This window comes from Condylostylus longicornis, unplaced genomic scaffold (genome assembly GCF_029603195.1).
Source record: "Condylostylus longicornis isolate FDR11 unplaced genomic scaffold, ASM2960319v2 ptg000018l, whole genome shotgun sequence".
Lineage (NCBI taxonomy): Eukaryota > Metazoa > Arthropoda > Insecta > Diptera > Dolichopodidae > Condylostylus > Condylostylus longicornis.
The window spans coordinates 7,096,691-7,116,314 of NW_026577987.1; the positions used below are offsets into that span (position 1 = coordinate 7,096,691).

General features: G+C 24.4%; 4 protein-coding genes across 9 annotated transcripts in view; 3 read left to right on the plus strand and 1 right to left on the minus strand.

Moving 5' to 3' along the window:
• Nucleotides 1-19,624, minus strand: part of LOC129606507 (protein argonaute-2) — a 35,752-nt gene that overhangs the window by 8,671 nt on the left and 7,457 nt on the right. For 3 of the 6 annotated variants that reach the window (XM_055516850.1, XM_055516848.1, XM_055516851.1), the window contains exon 2: nucleotides 15,233-15,397. In XM_055516850.1, coding sequence (XP_055372825.1) covers nucleotides 15,233-15,350 — 118 coding nt within the window. In that variant the 5' untranslated portion in view covers nucleotides 15,351-15,397. Of the gene's footprint in view, nucleotides 1-13,616; nucleotides 14,140-15,232; nucleotides 15,442-19,624 lie in introns of those variants that run through there. The other 3 variants (XM_055516853.1, XM_055516852.1, XM_055516849.1) reach the window with 2 other exon arrangements.
• LOC129606509 (phosphatidate cytidylyltransferase, photoreceptor-specific-like) lies at nucleotides 8,687-10,135 on the plus strand. The gene has a single exon (XM_055516854.1). The coding sequence runs from the start codon at nucleotides 8,782-8,784 to the stop codon at nucleotides 10,108-10,110; it is 1,329 nt and encodes a 442-aa protein (XP_055372829.1). The 5' UTR covers nucleotides 8,687-8,781; the 3' UTR covers nucleotides 10,111-10,135.
• Nucleotides 14,632-15,876, plus strand: LOC129606510 (uncharacterized). Its single transcript, XM_055516855.1, has 3 exons — nucleotides 14,632-14,889; nucleotides 15,516-15,643; nucleotides 15,701-15,876. The coding sequence occupies exons 1-3, from the start codon at nucleotides 14,744-14,746 to the stop codon at nucleotides 15,874-15,876; spliced, it is 450 nt and encodes a 149-aa protein (XP_055372830.1). The 5' UTR covers nucleotides 14,632-14,743.
• LOC129606511 (uncharacterized) lies at nucleotides 15,949-16,416 on the plus strand. The gene has a single exon (XM_055516856.1). It carries the CDS (start codon nucleotides 15,949-15,951, stop codon nucleotides 16,123-16,125), a length of 177 nt encoding a protein of 58 aa, XP_055372831.1. The 3' UTR covers nucleotides 16,126-16,416.

Consider the following 19,624-nt stretch of genomic DNA (forward strand, 5'->3'; position numbering starts at 1 on the left):
TAACGTGTTTTGTATCTGTTTTTGTAGAGGTATTCATTTTTGATTCAATATAAATTATGTACTTGCATGTACAAATGTAAATAAAAACATGTTAGTATAAAAAATTGTGTTTTACAGGAAAGATTTTTAAAATTAAAAAAATCTTCAAATATTGTAATTATCGTCTTTTGTGAAAAGATTCAAAACTAGCACAAAAAAAATGGAGACCCGTATTTATTTGTTGAATTTTTATTTTTATTTAAAATCAGAGAAAATTTAAACACATATACAATACAATAGTTTAAATATGTCAAACTAAATGGAACTGCAGATATAGACTTAGTATTTTATAGATCATAAAGGAAATTTTACTATCTCAATTTAAAATTGTAATATAAAATATTATTAGCCAATTAAATGTCAAAAATACTAAATAATACAAATATGTTATTACGTTTTAGTTTAAATTAAATTTAAACTACAAAGTGGTATAAAATCGTGGCTATAAATGTCAAATAATGAAAAAAGTTGTATTATAATTTGTAAATAAAAGAACTGAAAGTTATAATTTAAATATATTTTCGATTATACTGAAAATCAATGTAATTCAATGATTTTTACAGTTAAAGTTAAAGCTGTGGATAAAACGCGATAATTTATGAAGAACTCCTAAAATAAATTCCTTTAGTATATTATATAAAATATAAAAAACTTTGTGTAGTCTACAATGTCAAATTGACTTTTACAATCTCAATATAATATAAAATTCAATAAAATCAATTCAGTACTTTTGAATTTGGTAAAAAGAAGAGCTCAAACTATAACAAAACTAATGAGGTGAAAAACAAAACTTAAAATCTATGACAGATTTCGAGTTTAGGAATAGTTCTGTTCGCCTATAAAATTAATTTTATTTTCTTTTTTGCACATATAATTTCGTTTTTAATTTGTTGTACATTTTAGATTCAGTTTAATATTATAATTTAATTATATTTACTGTGTAAGTAACCATAGTATGTGCGTGTATTTATAGTGTAATAAATATACATGTTTGTGTAAGTGTAAACTATTTAGACAATAGTACTGGTGCAAATGCAAAAAAAAAAAATTCATTTAAATTTGCAATATGAAATGAATACCTCTTAATTTTTTTTTTATTAAGTACTATTTATTTACAAAGAATAATTTAATTTAAAGATATTTGTATATAATATGTATATATATATATATATATATTTTTAAAAAACCAAGCTTTCATTTGAATAACATTAAAATTAAATTGAATTATTGAAAAAGCTTAATAATTTATTAATTTATTTTACATTAAATATGATATTTTCATTAAAAGAATAAATTAAATAATAAAATTGATAAAAGTCTATAAATAAGAAAATATATAATGTTATGTAAAAATATTTTCGTTAAAAAATTCTTTGTAAATTTTATTTAAAATAATTCAATATCCAATATTTTTAAAATATATAATTATGCTTATACATATATACATAATTAATGCATACAAATATTTATGTACATATATTATTATTTTATTCTAATATTAATATAAATTTATAAATTAATTAATATAAATATAATTTCAAATGTATTAAACGGTGAATTTATTAATTTCATTAGTAAAAAAAAAAATTATTTTTCAATTAGCTGTTATTATTAAATTTTTTTTTTAACCAAATTTTTTAATTTAATTATCTGATATTAAGTTAATTTAAATTAATACATAAACCATTAGTAATCTTTTGTATGTAGGTGCTTATATTAATCCTTCAACAATATGTCAACTACGTCAATTATTTGATTTTGCATTCATTTAATTGATCATATTATTATTAGATGACTTGAGCATTAAACTTTAAAAAAGATGTACAGAAAAATCTAAAACTTCAATTGTATTGGCAACGTATATTGGAAATCTTGACTTGCTTCAAAGTGTAAGTAAATGACATCTTGGGAAATTATAACTTTACATATATTTTTTTATCAGTAAGTAACTAGAAATCTATATATTATGAATTTTAATATCATAATTATCAACGGACATAAATAGGTAAAGCGTAACTGACTAAAATAACTCTAACTTTTTTATAAATTGAAAAAAACAAAGATTTCCAAATCTAAGTCATTAGTGAAACTAGAGTAGTTTATTTAAATTTCTTAAATTTAAAAAAGTTACAGCAACAAATTAAATAAAATTTGCAAATTGTGATTTCAATTAAATCCATTTTTAATTTTTATAAACAAAATTCACATCTAGTAGTTGTATAGCAATATAATGTAGAGGAGGCATTCAGAAAAATTCATGTATTTAAATTTCAATATTTGTTGAGTAGAACTTCCACAAACCAAGTTAAAAGTTTTATTTTTTTAACTTCAATAAAGTACTAGAAACGTTCTAAAACTAGACATTTTAATATGAAATCACTTATTACACAATTAATTTCGCATTTATATGTACTTTAAAGAGTAATAAATGCCAAATTTATTCTTTTTAAACTTGACTCTGAATTATTTTTTGAACTCATTTGTACTTGTTATTTTTCTCTAAATTTTGCTTAAATAGGAAATGCAAAAGTAAAACGGTGTATTTCTCATTGGCAAACTTTCAAATTAGTGCAAAGCGCAATGCATTCCAAGGAAAAGTTTCTGAAAATAAAATTGACCGCTTTTAATTTAGCTTGCTTGATTTTATATCAATGAATGCCAGTAAATGAACTTTTTAATTTTCCCATTGAAATTAACATAACAACCTTTCAAAAAATCAATTTCAGTTTTAACGTATTTTTTGTATAACTGCAGAAAACTCCTTCTAGTTACACACTGTATTAAATTTCAATTCAATTTACTTGTTTAATTTATTAAACAAACATAATTTTAATACTCTTAATTTTTATTTTAAAATAATTTGTTGCACATACTTATCTCTATTTCCTACATACGATATACATACATAGTTAAATACATTTTATTTTGAGAACTTAATACCAGATAGCTAAAATGAAAAAAATGGTTTATATCACATTTTAAACAAATAACTCCTACATACATATTCTTAGATATATATAAATATATATGTATGTATGTAAGCATGTGAGTTATACTTTTAATTTCATTTTCAAGAACTTGTAATTGCAGTCAAGATTTCAGGAAGATTAGATTAAATTTCAAGCTAAAAAATATACAAGTATAATATATGTATATATACATATATATACATTTTATATACGTACAATTAAAAATATACCTTTGTATTTTTTTTTGTAATGAATGTTTCGAATATTGAAATCTTATATTATATATTTTTTTTTAAATTACTACAATTAATATACAATGTAAATTTATTTTAATACCTTTCCAAGATTGCACTGACAACGTTTACAAAATTGAAATTTTTAAAAATTGACTTTAACATATTATCTGTGAAATTAGTTTTAAAGGTACTTTTACCTTATCTTGTGCCCAGTATTATTCAATTACAAATTCAAGAATTCAAGAATTCAAGAATTAAAAGAATTTATGAATTGACCTTTATAGGGATTTTGTTTCAATTTAAATTTGAAAAAAAAAAATCCCAAATATTGAATCAAATGTTTTATTTACTAAATTTTTTTTGCTCAAATCTCTTATTTGTACATAAATAATTTGAAATCAGTTCGGAATAATTAAAACAAGTGAACTGCTACAATACAATAGCATAGACCCTCATGGGTAGATAAGACTTAATAAATTTAAAAAAGCAAGACTATTGGAAGTAAAACTGAATTATTGGTCTGAAAAAATGTTGGAATACCAATTTAATATTCTCTGGCCCCTCAGCAGTTTCTTATTAAAAGAGATTATTTTTGAACTGTTGTTATTGTAAATTTTATAACTTTTTTTGAGTCATTGAAAAAAAAATAACGCAAAAAACTTTTTTTGGCTCAAACTCTTAAACCATAAGAGTTAGAAAAATAGTTAATGTAAATCCATTTTTAGCCCTTTTCCAAAAATTTTTTGAAAAAAAGTGCTTATTAGTTTCACTCTGTCCGTCCGTCCGTCCGTCTGTCCGTGTGTCTGTTTACAAAACTTCTACACCCTCGAAGATAGAAAGCTGAAATTTTGTACGTACATAGATCTTTACTAGAAACTTATTTCCGTAGAACAAAATTTTCACCTATCTCCCCCCTCTAGAAGTTATACCCCCCCCCCCCCCCCAAAAACCCTAAAAATGGCCTTTTTTAACTATTTGTTGCAATGAAACAGCGGCTTGCTTTCCCTAGCGCGGTAAATTATGGTTAAACTTTAGAAAAACAAAATGGCCGTTAAAATTTACCGTTGTCTAAAGTCTTTTTTTTCCAAATTTTTGATGTCGTTTTTCTTCTAGACCCCAGCTTGTAGAAGCTTGAAATTTTAGGGGCTTTTAGACACTAATAAATAGTTCATTTCGTTAGAAAAATTTTTTTTACATCTCCACCCCCTCTCAAATTATCGTCTCTTGAAATTTGTAAAATTTGAATATTTGACACCTTATATTTCCGAAACCGCAAGCTTTTTCAAATTTCTATAAACACAAAAAAGTAACGGTAAATTCCATGACATTAAAAAATATAATTTTTTTTTCTTAAGTCACACAATTAACCCTTAAAATCGAGCATTATGTTAACCCCTTTTTATATTAATTTTTGCTTTATTTCAAAGACTGCATATATACGTCATCCTAAATATATGCAATCCTAGAAATAGTTTTGTATATGAATGAAAATAATTTTAATAGTGTGATAGGTATACATAGACTTTATTTAAAAGCAGAATTTTCACTTGTTGAAGGGAAAAGTGCTATAATACAAACCATTGGTTTGACCCAACTTTATTGATGTTTAAAGTTTTGTTTACCGCGATGATTGACTTACTAAATAAGTAAAAGCATCGCGTTGTACATTACATAAATCATAAAGTTTTTTTTTATAATGTAAAGGTAAAAATTCAAATATTTCATATATTAAAGTTATATTCGGAAATTGAAAACTTTGTAGATAGTGCGTATTCATGAGAGAGCTCTTGCTCTTATCCAAGCTTTTTAAATCAAGGTTGCTCATTGGTTTATTTGACAAAGAAACAGTGTTATAGCTATTCTAAATTTAACAAAATTAGAAAAAACCATCGCGTGACAGCTGTGAATATTGTCGGCACACAAGAATTTTATCTGCTCATGAATATCTATCATAATATCTAAGTATTGGTTTATATAGCAATTCATTTAGGAAAAAAATTGCTACACCCTGTATAATTTTAAAGCTAGTTAAATCCCAATTAACAATTTAAATATCGTCAGAGGTACACAAATATCTGTACACACATAGATGTCACTGAATAAAAAACTTAAAAAAAATGTATGAACGAAACAAAATATTCATTAGAATGGGTTGTTGACCCATTTATTTTTTTAATTTTCGTCATTTATTTTATTTTTTTCTTTTGTTTTTTATTTTGAATTTTGAATTACTTTATTTCCGAAAGTTACTATAAATGCGCATCAAAAAAAATATTTTTTTTGGATTTCAAAAACAAAACACAAAAACAAAAATTCATAACTAGTTCATTTCGTATATGTGCGCACACATTATGTATTTAGTTATAATTTTGTTTAAGCTTTAGATTAAATTTTACTTTACATATAAAATTAAATGTGTTCTAAATTTACGTAATGCGAAAGTGATATTATCGAATGACAGATTACATTTAATTCATTTAAAATATTGACATTACAAGACAAGATTCGTAACTGCAAAGTTTTGATGCAAAGTTAAATTACATATTTTAAAATTCTAAAAATTGGTATAATCTATAATAATATTGACATAATATTTCCTGGAAATGCTAATTAGAATCAAATGTTTTATAAAAATCCTAAACCAAAAGGAAAGTGCTATTATTATGCCACTACATAATTCAAAATTTTTAATCACTATCTTTATGGAGCCAGCTGGCATTCTTGTTGCTTTTGATTTTAATTTATAAAAAATACTGAGTACTATCATCTAAAACATAAATTTTCATAATTAAATTTGAGAAAGTTATAATTTTGTGTAAATTAGAAAAATTAATTACAGAAAATGAAAACCAAACAAAAAGAGAAAAGATTGAAGGTAGTTTTGAATTTTAAAATTTCTCTCTTTTATTCGATTTTTACGTTAAATTTTTAATAAAAATAAAAAAAAAAACACAAACCCTCAAAATATTTTACTCGCACCTTTCAAATAAGTGAGGCTTATTACATACATTATATAGCAAAAGTTTCATAACCTTAATAATTAACGACACGAATCATTTATATGAATTGGTTTGTGTTTAGAATAATGAGATAATTATCGCTATCACTTAGTGATTTGATAGTCAGACTAAGGCCCAGTGGATTTAGAAACGTCCATTATTTACTTACTACTATCTTTCGCTGCCACTTACCGAAGAAACTGTATTCATGTTGCAAAAAGAAAGGTTGCAGAATTGAAGGTAACTCGAGAAACTCATTAAAAACAAGATTTCAGAAAATGGTTACTTTATGTTAAAACTTTAGAAATAGTTAATTGTAATAAATACCAAGAATAAATTTATTTGAATTATAAAAACAATGTTTTATATTGCAGATGGTACTATATACATATTCCATACATAAAATTAAGTTAGAAGATTAAAGAAACCAATGAATTACTTTTAACCATCATTGATTATTTAAAATTCAACATGAGTTTCCAAAGTAAGTTTGTATCGACAGATTATTAATCATTGACAAAAATTTTTAATAAAAATATAAATATTTATTATAATATCAAATTCAAAATACTTTAAAATTATTAAATATTTAATTCAAAATAGAAAAAAGAAATAATTTTGAAGTAGTACCGAAAATACATCCAAAAATTAAAAAAAAAAATATGTTAAATACGTTTTGTTATCAGTGTCAATTTGGAATTATTTAATTATTAGATCGATTTTACTTTTGCTCACAGACTTTAATAGATATTCCCCCACCTCGATAACAGAGAACCCCCACCCCGAATGACTTGTTTTTCTGATTTTTCTGTACTAATTTTCTTAACTAAACAAAATTTTGAAATCGTTTTCATAATAAAGTTTCAATAAAATAACAAATTTAAAACTTTTGCTCTTCCAACCTCAGTTTTGTTGTTCTTACAATTTTTTGCTCTTTTCATGCCATTTTAATCTGAATATAACAATTATAAATTTCAATATGAAATTTTTTATTTAATAATATATACATATACATGTATATATATATATTATTGCTCAGCGTTAAATCCTGCGTTCATTTAGGCATATCCGTCCGTCCGTGCGATCGGAGACTTGGCACTCATGTGACCAATTATAGGTCACATATATCCCTGAAGTTTTGGTGGAATTGCTTGACAGGTATGGGTAGCTGCCATACAACTCTAAAAACAAATTTTAAATATTTGGAAAAATAATAAAGTTAAATTCATAAGACTTGGCAGTTGTGTGTCCAGTTATAGGTCAAATATATTCGTGAAGCTTATAAAGTGTAGTTTGAGAGATTCGAATAATTGCCATACAACATGAAAGCTAATTCTAAATATTTCAAAACAAAATTTTAAAACTCAGATTGTCAAGGTTTTATGCAGTTTTTATTTTTTTAATTTTTACTTTGGCTATTCTCATATTGAAATTTACTATTTTCACATTAAAGTTTAGTATTCTCATTAAAAAACTAAAATAATACAGAATGGTTAGAGGTATAATACTAGAGGTATGTAAAATACTTTCAGTTGTACACTTTCTTTGACCTGTTACTTAAATTATTTTTTCTATCTGAAAGAAAAGCATACTTTATTACACTATTGGATGATTTCATGGCATTATATACCAAAATTAATAATTAAAAATTACATTTGTTATCCTCTTTTACATATTGCTCTCTTTTACAATTTATAAGATTTTATTATTTGCAACAAGTGTGATAGAAAAAAAAAATAGAATTGTAATAAATCAATAAATTTCTTTACCAAGATTATCTAAATTATTATGACTCGTTCTCCCATAATAATAAGATTTAACATTAAAAATCAAAATTATTTTTCGAAAATGTTTCGTAATATAAAAGCAAATCTTTTTATATATATAATATAAGTATATACTTCATGTATAGAAATGCCTAACTTTTTATTAAAATTAAAATATTCTAATATTTGTATTTTTTTCTCTAACATAAAATATGAGAGAAATTATTGGATTTAATAGAACGTCTAGCGAATTTCATTATTATTAAAATGATAACAACAAAATTACCTTATCTTACACAATCTTATACACTAAGTTATATTTTTTTCTTATCGCAAAAGAAATTATAAGTTGTAAAAACAAAATACATATTATATAGTATCACAGTCTTTTTACACCATAACTTAACCTAACTTCTATTCTTATCTGTAGATTTTTTTCATATAACATGCAACAATACATACAATTACGAGTATGCATACAACTACAATTTGGTTATTTTCTCTGATATATTTGTATTTATCAATCGTTAATCGTTCGCAATATACACGGGAATTTTCAATTATCTACTAAAAACGAAATTCATACATATGTATATAGGTTAGTTTAACTATGACAACGTTTGTTATATGACTAACAAAATAAAAATACGAGTATATTGAAATGAAAATGTATTAAAAATCTTCATTGACATTTTAAAATATTAAAAATAGTACATTTAAAAAAAAAAAACGAAAATTTAAAATAGTCTCAATATTTTATTTAAGTGAAATTATGAACATGGGAGCAAGAAATCGTAAAATGAAAAATCAAAATTATCCAAAAATGACAACAAGTTTGCCATCTTTTATTGATTCTGAACAGAACGTTAGTGATAATTTTGCAAATAATTTTAGTACAAGTAATTGTTGTGATAGTAACAATTATATAAAACAAAATCAAATAATAATCAACAAGGATAACAACAATGAAATAATAAAGAATAAATTAAAAAATTTCTCATCACAATGGAAAAATTTAATGATTCGTTCAATATTTGGATTTATTATGATTAGTGGATTCATTTTAATGATATATGGTGGTCCAATAATGTTAATAATTGTTATTTTGATAGCACAAATAAAATGCTATGATGAAATTATAACAATCGGATTTCAAATTCATAAAATTCCAAATTCTAATTGTTTTCGTAAATTGGCGTGGTATTTTTCATTTGCTGTTAATTACTTTTTTTTTGGTGAAATATTTTTTAATTTTATTAATATAAAAATAAAAAATGAATATGATATTTTATATATTTTAATAAAATATCATAGAATAATATCATTTTTATTATACTTTATTGGTTTGGTTATATTTGTAATATCATTAAAAAAGCAATATTATCGTAAACAATTTAGTTTATTTGCATGGATTCATTTAGCATTTTTAGTATGTGTTGTACAATGTTATTTACACATACAAAATATATTTGAAGGTATAATATGGTTTATAATACCAGTAGCAATGATAACATGCAATGATATAATGGCATATATATGTGGATTTTTTTTTGGCCGTACACCATTAATTAAATTAAGCCCAAAAAAAACATGGGAAGGTTTTATTGGAGGTGGTATTGGTACAATAATATTTGGTATAATATTATCAGCTATTTTATGTGAATCAAAATTTTTAACATGCTCGATGGATTATTGGAAATATGGACTTGGACAAATTTCAATGGATTGTGAACCATCGTATTTATTTATAAAAAAAGAATATTCAATATTTCAAAATAAAATAATGATTTATCCGTTTATTATGCATTCTATTGTATTGGGCATTGTTAGTTCAATAATTGGACCATTCGGTGGATTTTTAGCATCTGGATTTAAAAGAGCATTTAAGGTTAAGGATTTCGGTGATAGTATACCAGGACATGGTGGTTTTATGGATAGATGTGATAGTCAATGTTTAATGGGTACCTTCGTTAATGTATATATATCCAGTTTTATTATAAAGTCATCAACAGCAAAAATTTTAAATGAAATTTTAACTTTAAAATATGATCAACAATTATTTATTTTAAATGAATTAAAACAGTATTTAGAGAAAACATGAAATATAAAAACTACAAAATTTTATTTGTTAATTTTATGTATAAAAAAATTATTTTATTTTTAAGATGAACTATTTACTCAAAAAATATAAAAAGTTATTAATAAAAATTAATTATTAATATTATGTAATTTATCAGTCCCTTTGAAAAATTGATATCTAGCTGATAATTAATAGAACCGTGAAAAAAATATACTTATACACTAACAGATAGACTATTATCGATTAGACAATTTAAATTGTTTACTTTAACAATACGTATTTAAGTTATTGTGCACACAAAGTATAGTTTTCGGCTTGTAGGAGAGCATTCAAGTAAACTAGATAGCATAAGTTGAAGCAAATATTTTATAATACGCATAGATACATAATAATGTACTATAATGTAAAACTATAATTATCTATAAAAAAAAACAACTCATCTAGTCGATGGCTGATTTCGGAATTCAATATAAAAGAAAATTATAATTAGCATGGAATGTCCCGATCAGCTATGTGTTGGTTTTTAAGAGTTGGAAAAAGAACGAATTATAACGTCAAAGTTGTAGATACTTTCCCGCAGCGAAAATTACTTGAAAATAGTGAAAATATTTTGAGATGTCTATATCGACAGGTATTGTAAATTTAAATTAAATCTAATATTCCTGAAGGGTACAAGATAAAGGGTACCTAGCAGAATTATTCAGTTTGTTTAGCGTAAAACTATTTTGTTATCATTCGAGTCAAAATTTTACATGCTTTGGACTTCTTTTCATGTTTCATTCTATCAATTTTTCGTGTTTCATTCCAGAACGAATTTTTCTTCTACGTGTACCAACAACCAAATTAAAATATACTACCGATCTTTTATATGAAGAACGAAGAAGTCTAAAAAGAAAGCTAGAAAAAAATCCTTGCATTTTACAGTTAATTCAAAATAAACAATTTACAATATAAACATTATATATGCATAAATAAACCTTCTTTAATTACACGTAGTTGCACTTTTTTATTTTTAATTGAAGAAAAAGGATAGAACCCTACTTACTAGAAAAGTACCTATTAAAAAGCATTTTACTATGGGATAGTACCTGGGAATTCCATATTAGTCATCCGGACGGGGCAAATTTAAATAAATATTATTAATTCAATATGGATTTATCTAATCCCGTTTTACTAATGTTTATAAAATAAGCTATCGTCATTCACCAGGATCGGTACATTCTTTGATATTTATATAAAAAAAAGAAAAGAAAGACTAACATAAGGGTATAGTGTAAAAAAGCTATCGAAATTTGAATAAAATAAGTTTTTAAATAATGACTTCGAAAAATCAACACTTCGAAGAATTAATCTTTACATAATTATTTTTCGGGATATTCCAAAATATCAAATCTTGTTACTTTTATAAAAAAAGATGAGATTGTTGTTTCATTGTAATATGTACTTTTTAGCTTAAATTAGTAATTTAGGCTAATAAGTAGTTAATAATTTACTTAACTTAAACTAATAAATTGATTTTGCAAGGTAGGTACTTATGAGCTATAAATTGATAGGTGTTTAGCTTAGAAGCTAAAAATTTTATTAATTACAAAAGAAAAATTCATTAAAGGATTATCTAATTTTCAACATACTATTTTTAATAAACATTTAAAAACTACTCCCCAGGTAATTTCCCTAGGTAAACTCAATTGTACTATAATGTGATTAATACAAGAAAACTGGGCTATTTTCTATATGTAACGCACATTGTATAATGAAGTATACTGTAGTAGCCAGTAGGTTTATCCATAGATTAATCAATTTTTCAGAAATTTAAAAATATCATGAGTTTCTTAACTAAAAAAACAGGCATAGCTTCAAAATAGTTGTTTTTCCTCACTAATTTACGTTCAAACTTTTGATATTTTTTAATAGAAGTTAATTAGCAAAATAAGTTTTTAAATATTAAGTAAAAATTTCCCATCATAACGTTTCCATCACTACTTTGAGCAATAAATATTTTAAATCATATTCATTGAATGGTAGTTTCTGTTAAAATATTTGTATTAACAACAAAAAATACATTTATGAGTTATTTTTTTATTTTGAATTTTTTTATCTTTAATTAGGAATATTAAGACGATCGCAAATCTTTTTTCCTTTTCTTTTTAAGAATGTAGACGGTTATGTTTAAATTTTATCTGAAAGCCTTGGATGGACCTTCTAAAAAAATGCAAAATGTGCGAAAACAATTGTTGCACCAATAATTATGTTGTTCAAAAAAAAAAATTAGCTAGCCGAAAAAATTAATGAGTATCTTATATTCTCAGTCCACGATGTTAATAAAGGCAAACATATATTTATGCAGGAAATACAGGAAAGTAGGCAATAAAACCACCAATTTTCTTTTTGATTTAACCGTAAAATTTTATAACATAAATAGAATATAATCTTATTTTTTTAGATAAATCAATTTCCATATATTATATTTAAGCGTATACGCCAACCGCTTAAACACTTGTGTAATTACATCTTTTTTATACAAATATGACAAACATGGGTAATAACTAGTTATAATATGTGTGTAATAAAAAAATGTATCTACATTAGCCTGTCTATTTAAAAAAAAAAGCTGAAAATATAGGCATATCTGCCTGCTTTTTTTTGTGTGGAAATAGGTATGTATACCTATAACAACACCTAATTATTTAGGTTCTACGGCCAACGAACTTAGTTTCTATTTTTTTTATTTTCTTATTTTTGATTGTGAGCATTATGTTGTATAAAGTATTCCCAAAAAAAAAATAAAAAAAAAACTCGTAAACAATACTTTATCAAATACATATGTATGTAGGAATGTAAAAGTAAAATATGCACTTATTTTTAAGGTATAATAAATAATTTTTAAAGTGTGTCTTTAAAGCGAATTGTCTGAAAAACAAATAAATTTTAAATTGTAAGAAAATAAACTTCGCGAACTAAAAGAAATCAAAAATTAATTTTTGACGTCGACATAAAAAAGAAGTAAAAACCTTCAAGATTTTTTGACAAATTTCTATTCAACATTTTAATACACAGTATTATACGAGTATGAATATTATATACATTTATGAGTATAGTAAATATGAGAACAGAAGCAATCGTAAGACTAGAATAGCATTCACAGTAGATACACACAAATAAATGCACAATACAAAATATCCAAAATGTCGTCGCTGCTGCTGTGGTGAACTTAGTTTTTTTCTTTTTTTTCTTTTTCATTGTCTTTTTTCTAAAAAAAAAAATTGGGGCAGTGCATTATTGTCACTTTTTCATTTATTAATTTTTTTTTAGCAAATATTAACCAATATTAAAACATTCATTACAAAAATTTCAATTTTATAATTAATTCATTAATGTTTCTCTTCGAATAAATTTCATATGCCCTAACTTAATAATAAATACGAACTTTTTAAGATTATTCAGAATGGATGTAATTTTTTTTTTATTAAATACAAATTTTAAGTACTTCAAGAGCATTTTTTCTCTTTTAAAGTTACATTACTTACGTTGTCCGACGGGATACATTTTTTCTCACAGCTATTTTTATCTTTTTTTCTAAAAATTCTATTTTTCGTAATTATTTTAAAAAGAACACTATTTCTTCAGGCACAATGGAATATTTTGTTTGAAAAAAAAAATACAAAAACTTTTTTTTTCAATCACAATATTTCTTATAAAATCACTATATATTTGAATAAATTATTTAGCTTTTTATTCCATCGATAACATAAAATTAATTTTTATATAAAAAATTAAATAAATTGGCTGCTTTTTCTCTATTTCTTCGTTTTATTTTCTTAAAAAAAACTTCATTTAACACACAATTCAACTTTTCGCTATCTTGATTTGCTAAAAAAAAAATTGTGGTGGTGCTCTCTACGCAGTCCGTCAAAATACAACAAAACAACAAGAAAAAAAAAAACAAAATGGCGCGCTGAATTAAATTTCTTGCTGAAGTATGACTTAAATGACGCTTCTGAAGGCTTTTTTCCTTCAAGTGTTGCCGTATTTATTGTAAGCATCCATATATAATCCATATTAAATACTTATTTTACCCAGTACACCGAATGTATTACAACATTAGTTTGATGAGTACTTATTTATAATTTTATTATTTATTTTTATTTTTTATTATTAAATTTTTTTAGAACAATGAATCTAAACATTAGGCAGCGTTTTCAAATCAACAAAATTTTTATAATTTTATATGTATGTACATTCTGAAAACAATTTTTTTGAAATTACATTTGATATTGATTCACATAAAAATTTTCTTCTTTTATTCTTTTTTTATAGTATTTCATTTAACTGCAGAAGTAAAATACATATACGTACTGAATTTAAGTTTATTGTACTAAATTTAATAGCAAAATGTACCTTAGAGGTTAAATTGTTTTGACTTGCTTGTTAAAAGGTTAAAAATTTTGACGTCGATATTTTCCAACATTATAAATCGATTGACTTAAAATCAAACTCCATAATATCGATTAAACATATGTCAATGTCAATTCATTATATTATTATCAAATAATTTTAAGTGCTGAAGAACAATATTTTAGTTTTCAAATTTAATTTTGTTTTCAATAATTCAATAGAAAACAAATAATCAATGAAATTTTAAAACACTTTAAACATGTCTATATATTACAGTGGAACATTCACAAGATCTGGAGGAGTTGTATCTGCAATTGGAAAGCAATTAAAATTACTTAATTTGAAAGCCGTCAGCAGAATAATAGTCAAGTTTGACCCATTCAAGGAAAATACAATATCAGCAAGGTATGTAACAAACATGAAAAAGATCAATTATGCCGAAAATGAAACAAAAAAAAATAAACTATTCGTAATTGCGAACAAATAAATAAAAGTCACAGAAGTTCTTATAAACAAATAGGACTTAACCTCAATAAATAAAATAAAAATTCCTGCTAAGGGATTTTAAATATAGAACAATAAAAAAGAACATGCGCAAATTCGCTATTGGTCATCATTATTATACATATAAACCAAAAATCGTATTTTATTATTTTACTACTTTTCATAGTGTTAAAATCTTGTAGCAATACCAAAATTTCAAAAAAAAAAATTTCCAAATTTAAACAAAAATAATATTTGTACTTACCGTATACTTTTCCAAGGATACTGACTGCACTATTTAATTGAAGTGCTGCTAAATCTGGGAAGGGCAAGGTATGTAATTGAGCTGGTGTTCCTGGCGTTAATTCCCGTTCTGTCGACATTTTTATTTATTTTTTTGCTCTAAATTTGAGATCATATGTTTACATTACTGAAATAAAATAAAATTAAATGCTATTAATATAATTTATAAAAAATTGTAGTTTAATACAATGTACATTTGAGAATTAAAAAAAAACCTATAGAAAAATAAATATTGATTGTTTTAGGGAGCTTCTTTTTCATTTATCAACACCTAAAATTTCTGGAACAAATCCAAAATGTGTGCTTAGAACAGAAATTCTATGTGGAAGGCAGCCATCAGAAATATCATTTTTGTTAAATGACCCGGCTCAAAGTAAGTTTTCAATTTCATTTATAAAAAAAAAGATAATTATTTTTATTTCTTTTTTAGAACAAGCACAATTAAAAGAAATAAAACTTTTACCAGAAAATTTATCAACATTGGAACTGCTACAAATTTGTAATAAGCACATTTCAACATTAGCGCCTCAAGAAGAAATTGCTACTACCAAAACTAAATTAGAGAAGAAACAAGTTGGAACTAAAAAGGGTTCAAAAAAAAAATAGTTTCTATTTGTAATTGAATATTGAAAGTGTAGTACATAACTAACAAACAAATATTTAGAATAATAATAGAAAATGAAACACAGAGGAAATTTAGACGTTATTGAAAAAATTTATCATGAAATACCAGCATTCACAGATGTTTTTACAGAGGAATCATTTTACGTTTTCGCATTTTGGTTTGTTATCGCTACAGTTTTGGTTGCGGTTATTTTATCTAGATTTATTACCATACGACCAGTAGATTTTTAATATTAAATTAAAATGTGATTTAAATACCTTATTAAGTACCAGTTAAATAAATTTTGTTATATGAAATTTTAAAATGTTGTGAAAAAACTATTTTGTTCATCTCAAAAAACTTTAATTTGCTTTGTCTAAAAAAGAATTCAGCTTTAATATTTATGCACCAGGAAGTTTAAAGGTTTTTAGCTCTAGCTTACTAAGTTGGACAATATCCACATACGAATTTGCTGGTTGGTGTCTAGCTGCATTTTAAACGTGAAACATTAATAAAAATTTAAAGCATTTTACACATACTTAATTCTAGTTAAACATTATTCTTTATCACACACGTGACCTGCCAAAAAAGAATTTGATAATCATAGGCCAACTATATTAGCTATAGGGAATGGAACTCAAGAAAATGAAAACAAATTAAATATGTGTAAATTAAAATAAATGAAGAGTTTTCCAATTACATTCATATACACCTATGTTCTGTTAGGGGCGTCATTTAAGATGGTGGGATAGTATTGGAAGTTATTTTGAGTACAAAACATCAAATTTTAAAAATAAATTAATTAGAAATTATTCAGAATATTACACTTTTCATATAACAAAAAATTATTCAGAAAATTACACTTTTCAAGAACAACCCGTCACATCAAGTGATGCAAGTAACAGAATATGGGTGATAAAGTTATTCCAAACTTAAGTAGGTAGTCAATAATTAATACATACATATTATATAAATTGGTGCCTACGGTCCAAAACATCTCAATTCGTCTTTAGTAAAAATAGTTGTATAATAAGAAACACCAGTAATTCGATGGTTAGTACAATAATGAGTGATTTGCTGTTAAAGTTAAAATCAATTAAAACTTAATAGAACTCATGTTAATTTTTTAGCCTATAGGTACAGAAAGTCTACTTGTTTTAATAAAGTTATAAAATGTAAATAGATTTTTTCAAGCATCAAGCCGAAAAGGCGCAATGAACATCACATAGTCGGAAACAAGAAACATTTATTCTGCCATTTTTGATTGAACCCGTTAAACTGAGGAAACATAAAGCTATATAGTTTTCAAAAGCTTAAAACTATATTTCATGAATCTTTAAAACTGTCGACGTTAATTAATGGTCAAATAAGAGGTTGAAACGTTATGTTTCGCCTCAGGAATTGATTGTAACATTATTTCTATATGTATTCATAATAATTTCAAAAATTTGAAAATTAATTACAACGCATCAAATTTACTGTATAAGATTTACTGTAGCTGCGGAAAGCCATATTTTTTGATAAAAAAAATACAACCCAACATATAGAATAATATTGTTGTCACAAATCTCATACTTATTTAAAATTATTCTTATTTAATAAAATTTAACTTTAAAACCAGCACTCAAAAAAAAAATTTTTGAGTGCTCTATCTATTTTCCTCTGCTTTGCAACTACATTTTGGAACAGGCTGTAATAAAGAATGCTCGCATAAATTTCTCTTGTATAATGTATATTATGTATATCTTCCTTTTTCTTTTTCATTTAGTTCAAATTATCAACCCATGGTGAAGTTATGCTACACGCAAAATAAACAACATGATTTCCTAAATTCTTTTTTCAGTCACCTCTTTTACTCAATTTCAAGTCTATCATTCTTTAATTGGATGTGCACATTTCCCAAATAAGAATTTTTTTAATTTGTTCTCAAAATATGTATCAACTGCACTTGCCATCACATCAAAATAAAATGACTAACGTGGTACATAAACATATGTACATACTACATACATATTATGTAGATTAATATTTGGAAAGTGATATTTTGTCATGTATTCTTTAAAACAACTAACAAACATATGCACATGTAGTTAGTCAAACGACTCGATTGGTCGGGTTACACTTATTTTGGTCAACGATATTGTAGGCTTTTCGTTATAGAAAAATAATTTGACAATTTTTCTATTGTTCGAACATAATAAAAAAAAAATTTTATCGTGTAAAACTCTTCCAAATGAAAATTTTCATAATATTTACATACAAACTTCTAATAGAGCCTTACTATGTAACTCGATTTTCGTATTCGAAAAAATGGTAAAGTGTACCTTAAAAGTATACTACCTTTCCATTTCTGCAAATACAAAAATATTTTCACGAAAATCAAATTACACAGTAAGAGCCACTGACAGTATAACTAAACTAGCAATGCTGAAATTAGGCTAAAACAATTTTTCTGTAAATACATAACATACGTACATACATAAAAATAAACACAATCTGTAAAACTAGGTAGGTTCATATCTTCGAAATTTGTTTATGTTGAATTTTGGTCCGTTATATATCAAATAACACGGCTAATACTTAATTTTTCAGTTAATGTAGTAGTGCCATCTTTTTCAATGATTTAGTTTGAAAATTTTATGATCTTAATCGTTCACCGTTCATCCCAGATATCTCATCCATTCCATGTCATTCAGCACGTATTATTATCATTAATGCCGATATACACACGTATATGTTTTGGAAAGAAAAAAAAATTAATAGAGCATATATGTATATGTGTTAGTAAATTGAGTATTATTCGACTTGTGTAAAAGGAACCTTTCGTTCGGTATATAAATTTCCATGTATTTCCATTCAATACATATAATATCACATTAGTGCATCTGTATATATCTAAACATTTAATACATGGAAAGAGAGAAAAACTAAAAAAAATACGTACAAATATGGTGATTTCTCAAGTTCAATGTCAAGCATGGTATTTTGTTATTTTTCTGTTTCACTTTTGTATGTACATTAGTTTTTCTAGCTTTTCCTTTCAAAAATCTTGTTTTATATACAATGTAGATATGTATATAATGTGTAGATATTTTTGTTTTTACTAAAAACTTTTTTATATATAGATAGAATGTAATATGTATAACTATATTTATAATAATATACAATGTGTACATACATATTCTATGTACATAAATAATAGTTATCTTTTATTAACGTTTGCATATGAGCATGTACATACATGTGTATATACACAATGCATGTTTATAAATTTTGCACAAAATTACAAAATTTCGTGATAATTTGGCCCAGAAGGGAAACTTTGAATATACATTGTATGTCTGTATGTACATACATACATATGTATCTAGAAACGTTTTACTTAGTTTTGGAACAAAATACCCCTTATTTTTTTTAATTGCTATCAAAGAAAATGGCGAATTTGTTTTGGCTGATTAAAATTAATATTATTCGTTTATTGCGTCAAAATATGTATGTACATAATAATTTTCACGATTAAATAATAAACTAAAGAAATCATATTTCCGGATTGTGAATTGTTTTTCTTTATTTTAACCTCAAAACATAGACATCTCTTACTTTAAATTTTTTATATTGTTTCAGAACCTCAATGTCAATTTTTGTCAATTTCTGTCTCAAATGTAAAAATTAAAGTAATCGTTGACTTCAAAATTGCACTAATACGGACTTAATACAAAATTCAGCTTATCAGTTGTTATTGCTGAATTG

Bases quoted from the DNA above. Each gene is read 5' to 3' on its own strand.
- LOC129606509 (XM_055516854.1), top strand. From the start codon at position 8,782: ATGAACATGGGAGCAAGAAATCGTAAAATGAAAAATCAAAATTATCCA.
- LOC129606510 (XM_055516855.1), top strand. From the start codon at position 14,744: ATGTCTATATATTACAGTGGAACATTCACAAGATCTGGAGGAGTTGTA. The intron at 14,890-15,515 runs GTATGTAACAAA...TGATTGTTTTAG, and splicing joins GAAAATACAATATCAGCAAG to GGAGCTTCTTTTTCATTTAT. The intron at 15,644-15,700 runs GTAAGTTTTCAA...TTTCTTTTTTAG, and splicing joins GTTAAATGACCCGGCTCAAA to AACAAGCACAATTAAAAGAA.
- LOC129606511 (XM_055516856.1), top strand. From the start codon at position 15,949: ATGAAACACAGAGGAAATTTAGACGTTATTGAAAAAATTTATCATGAA.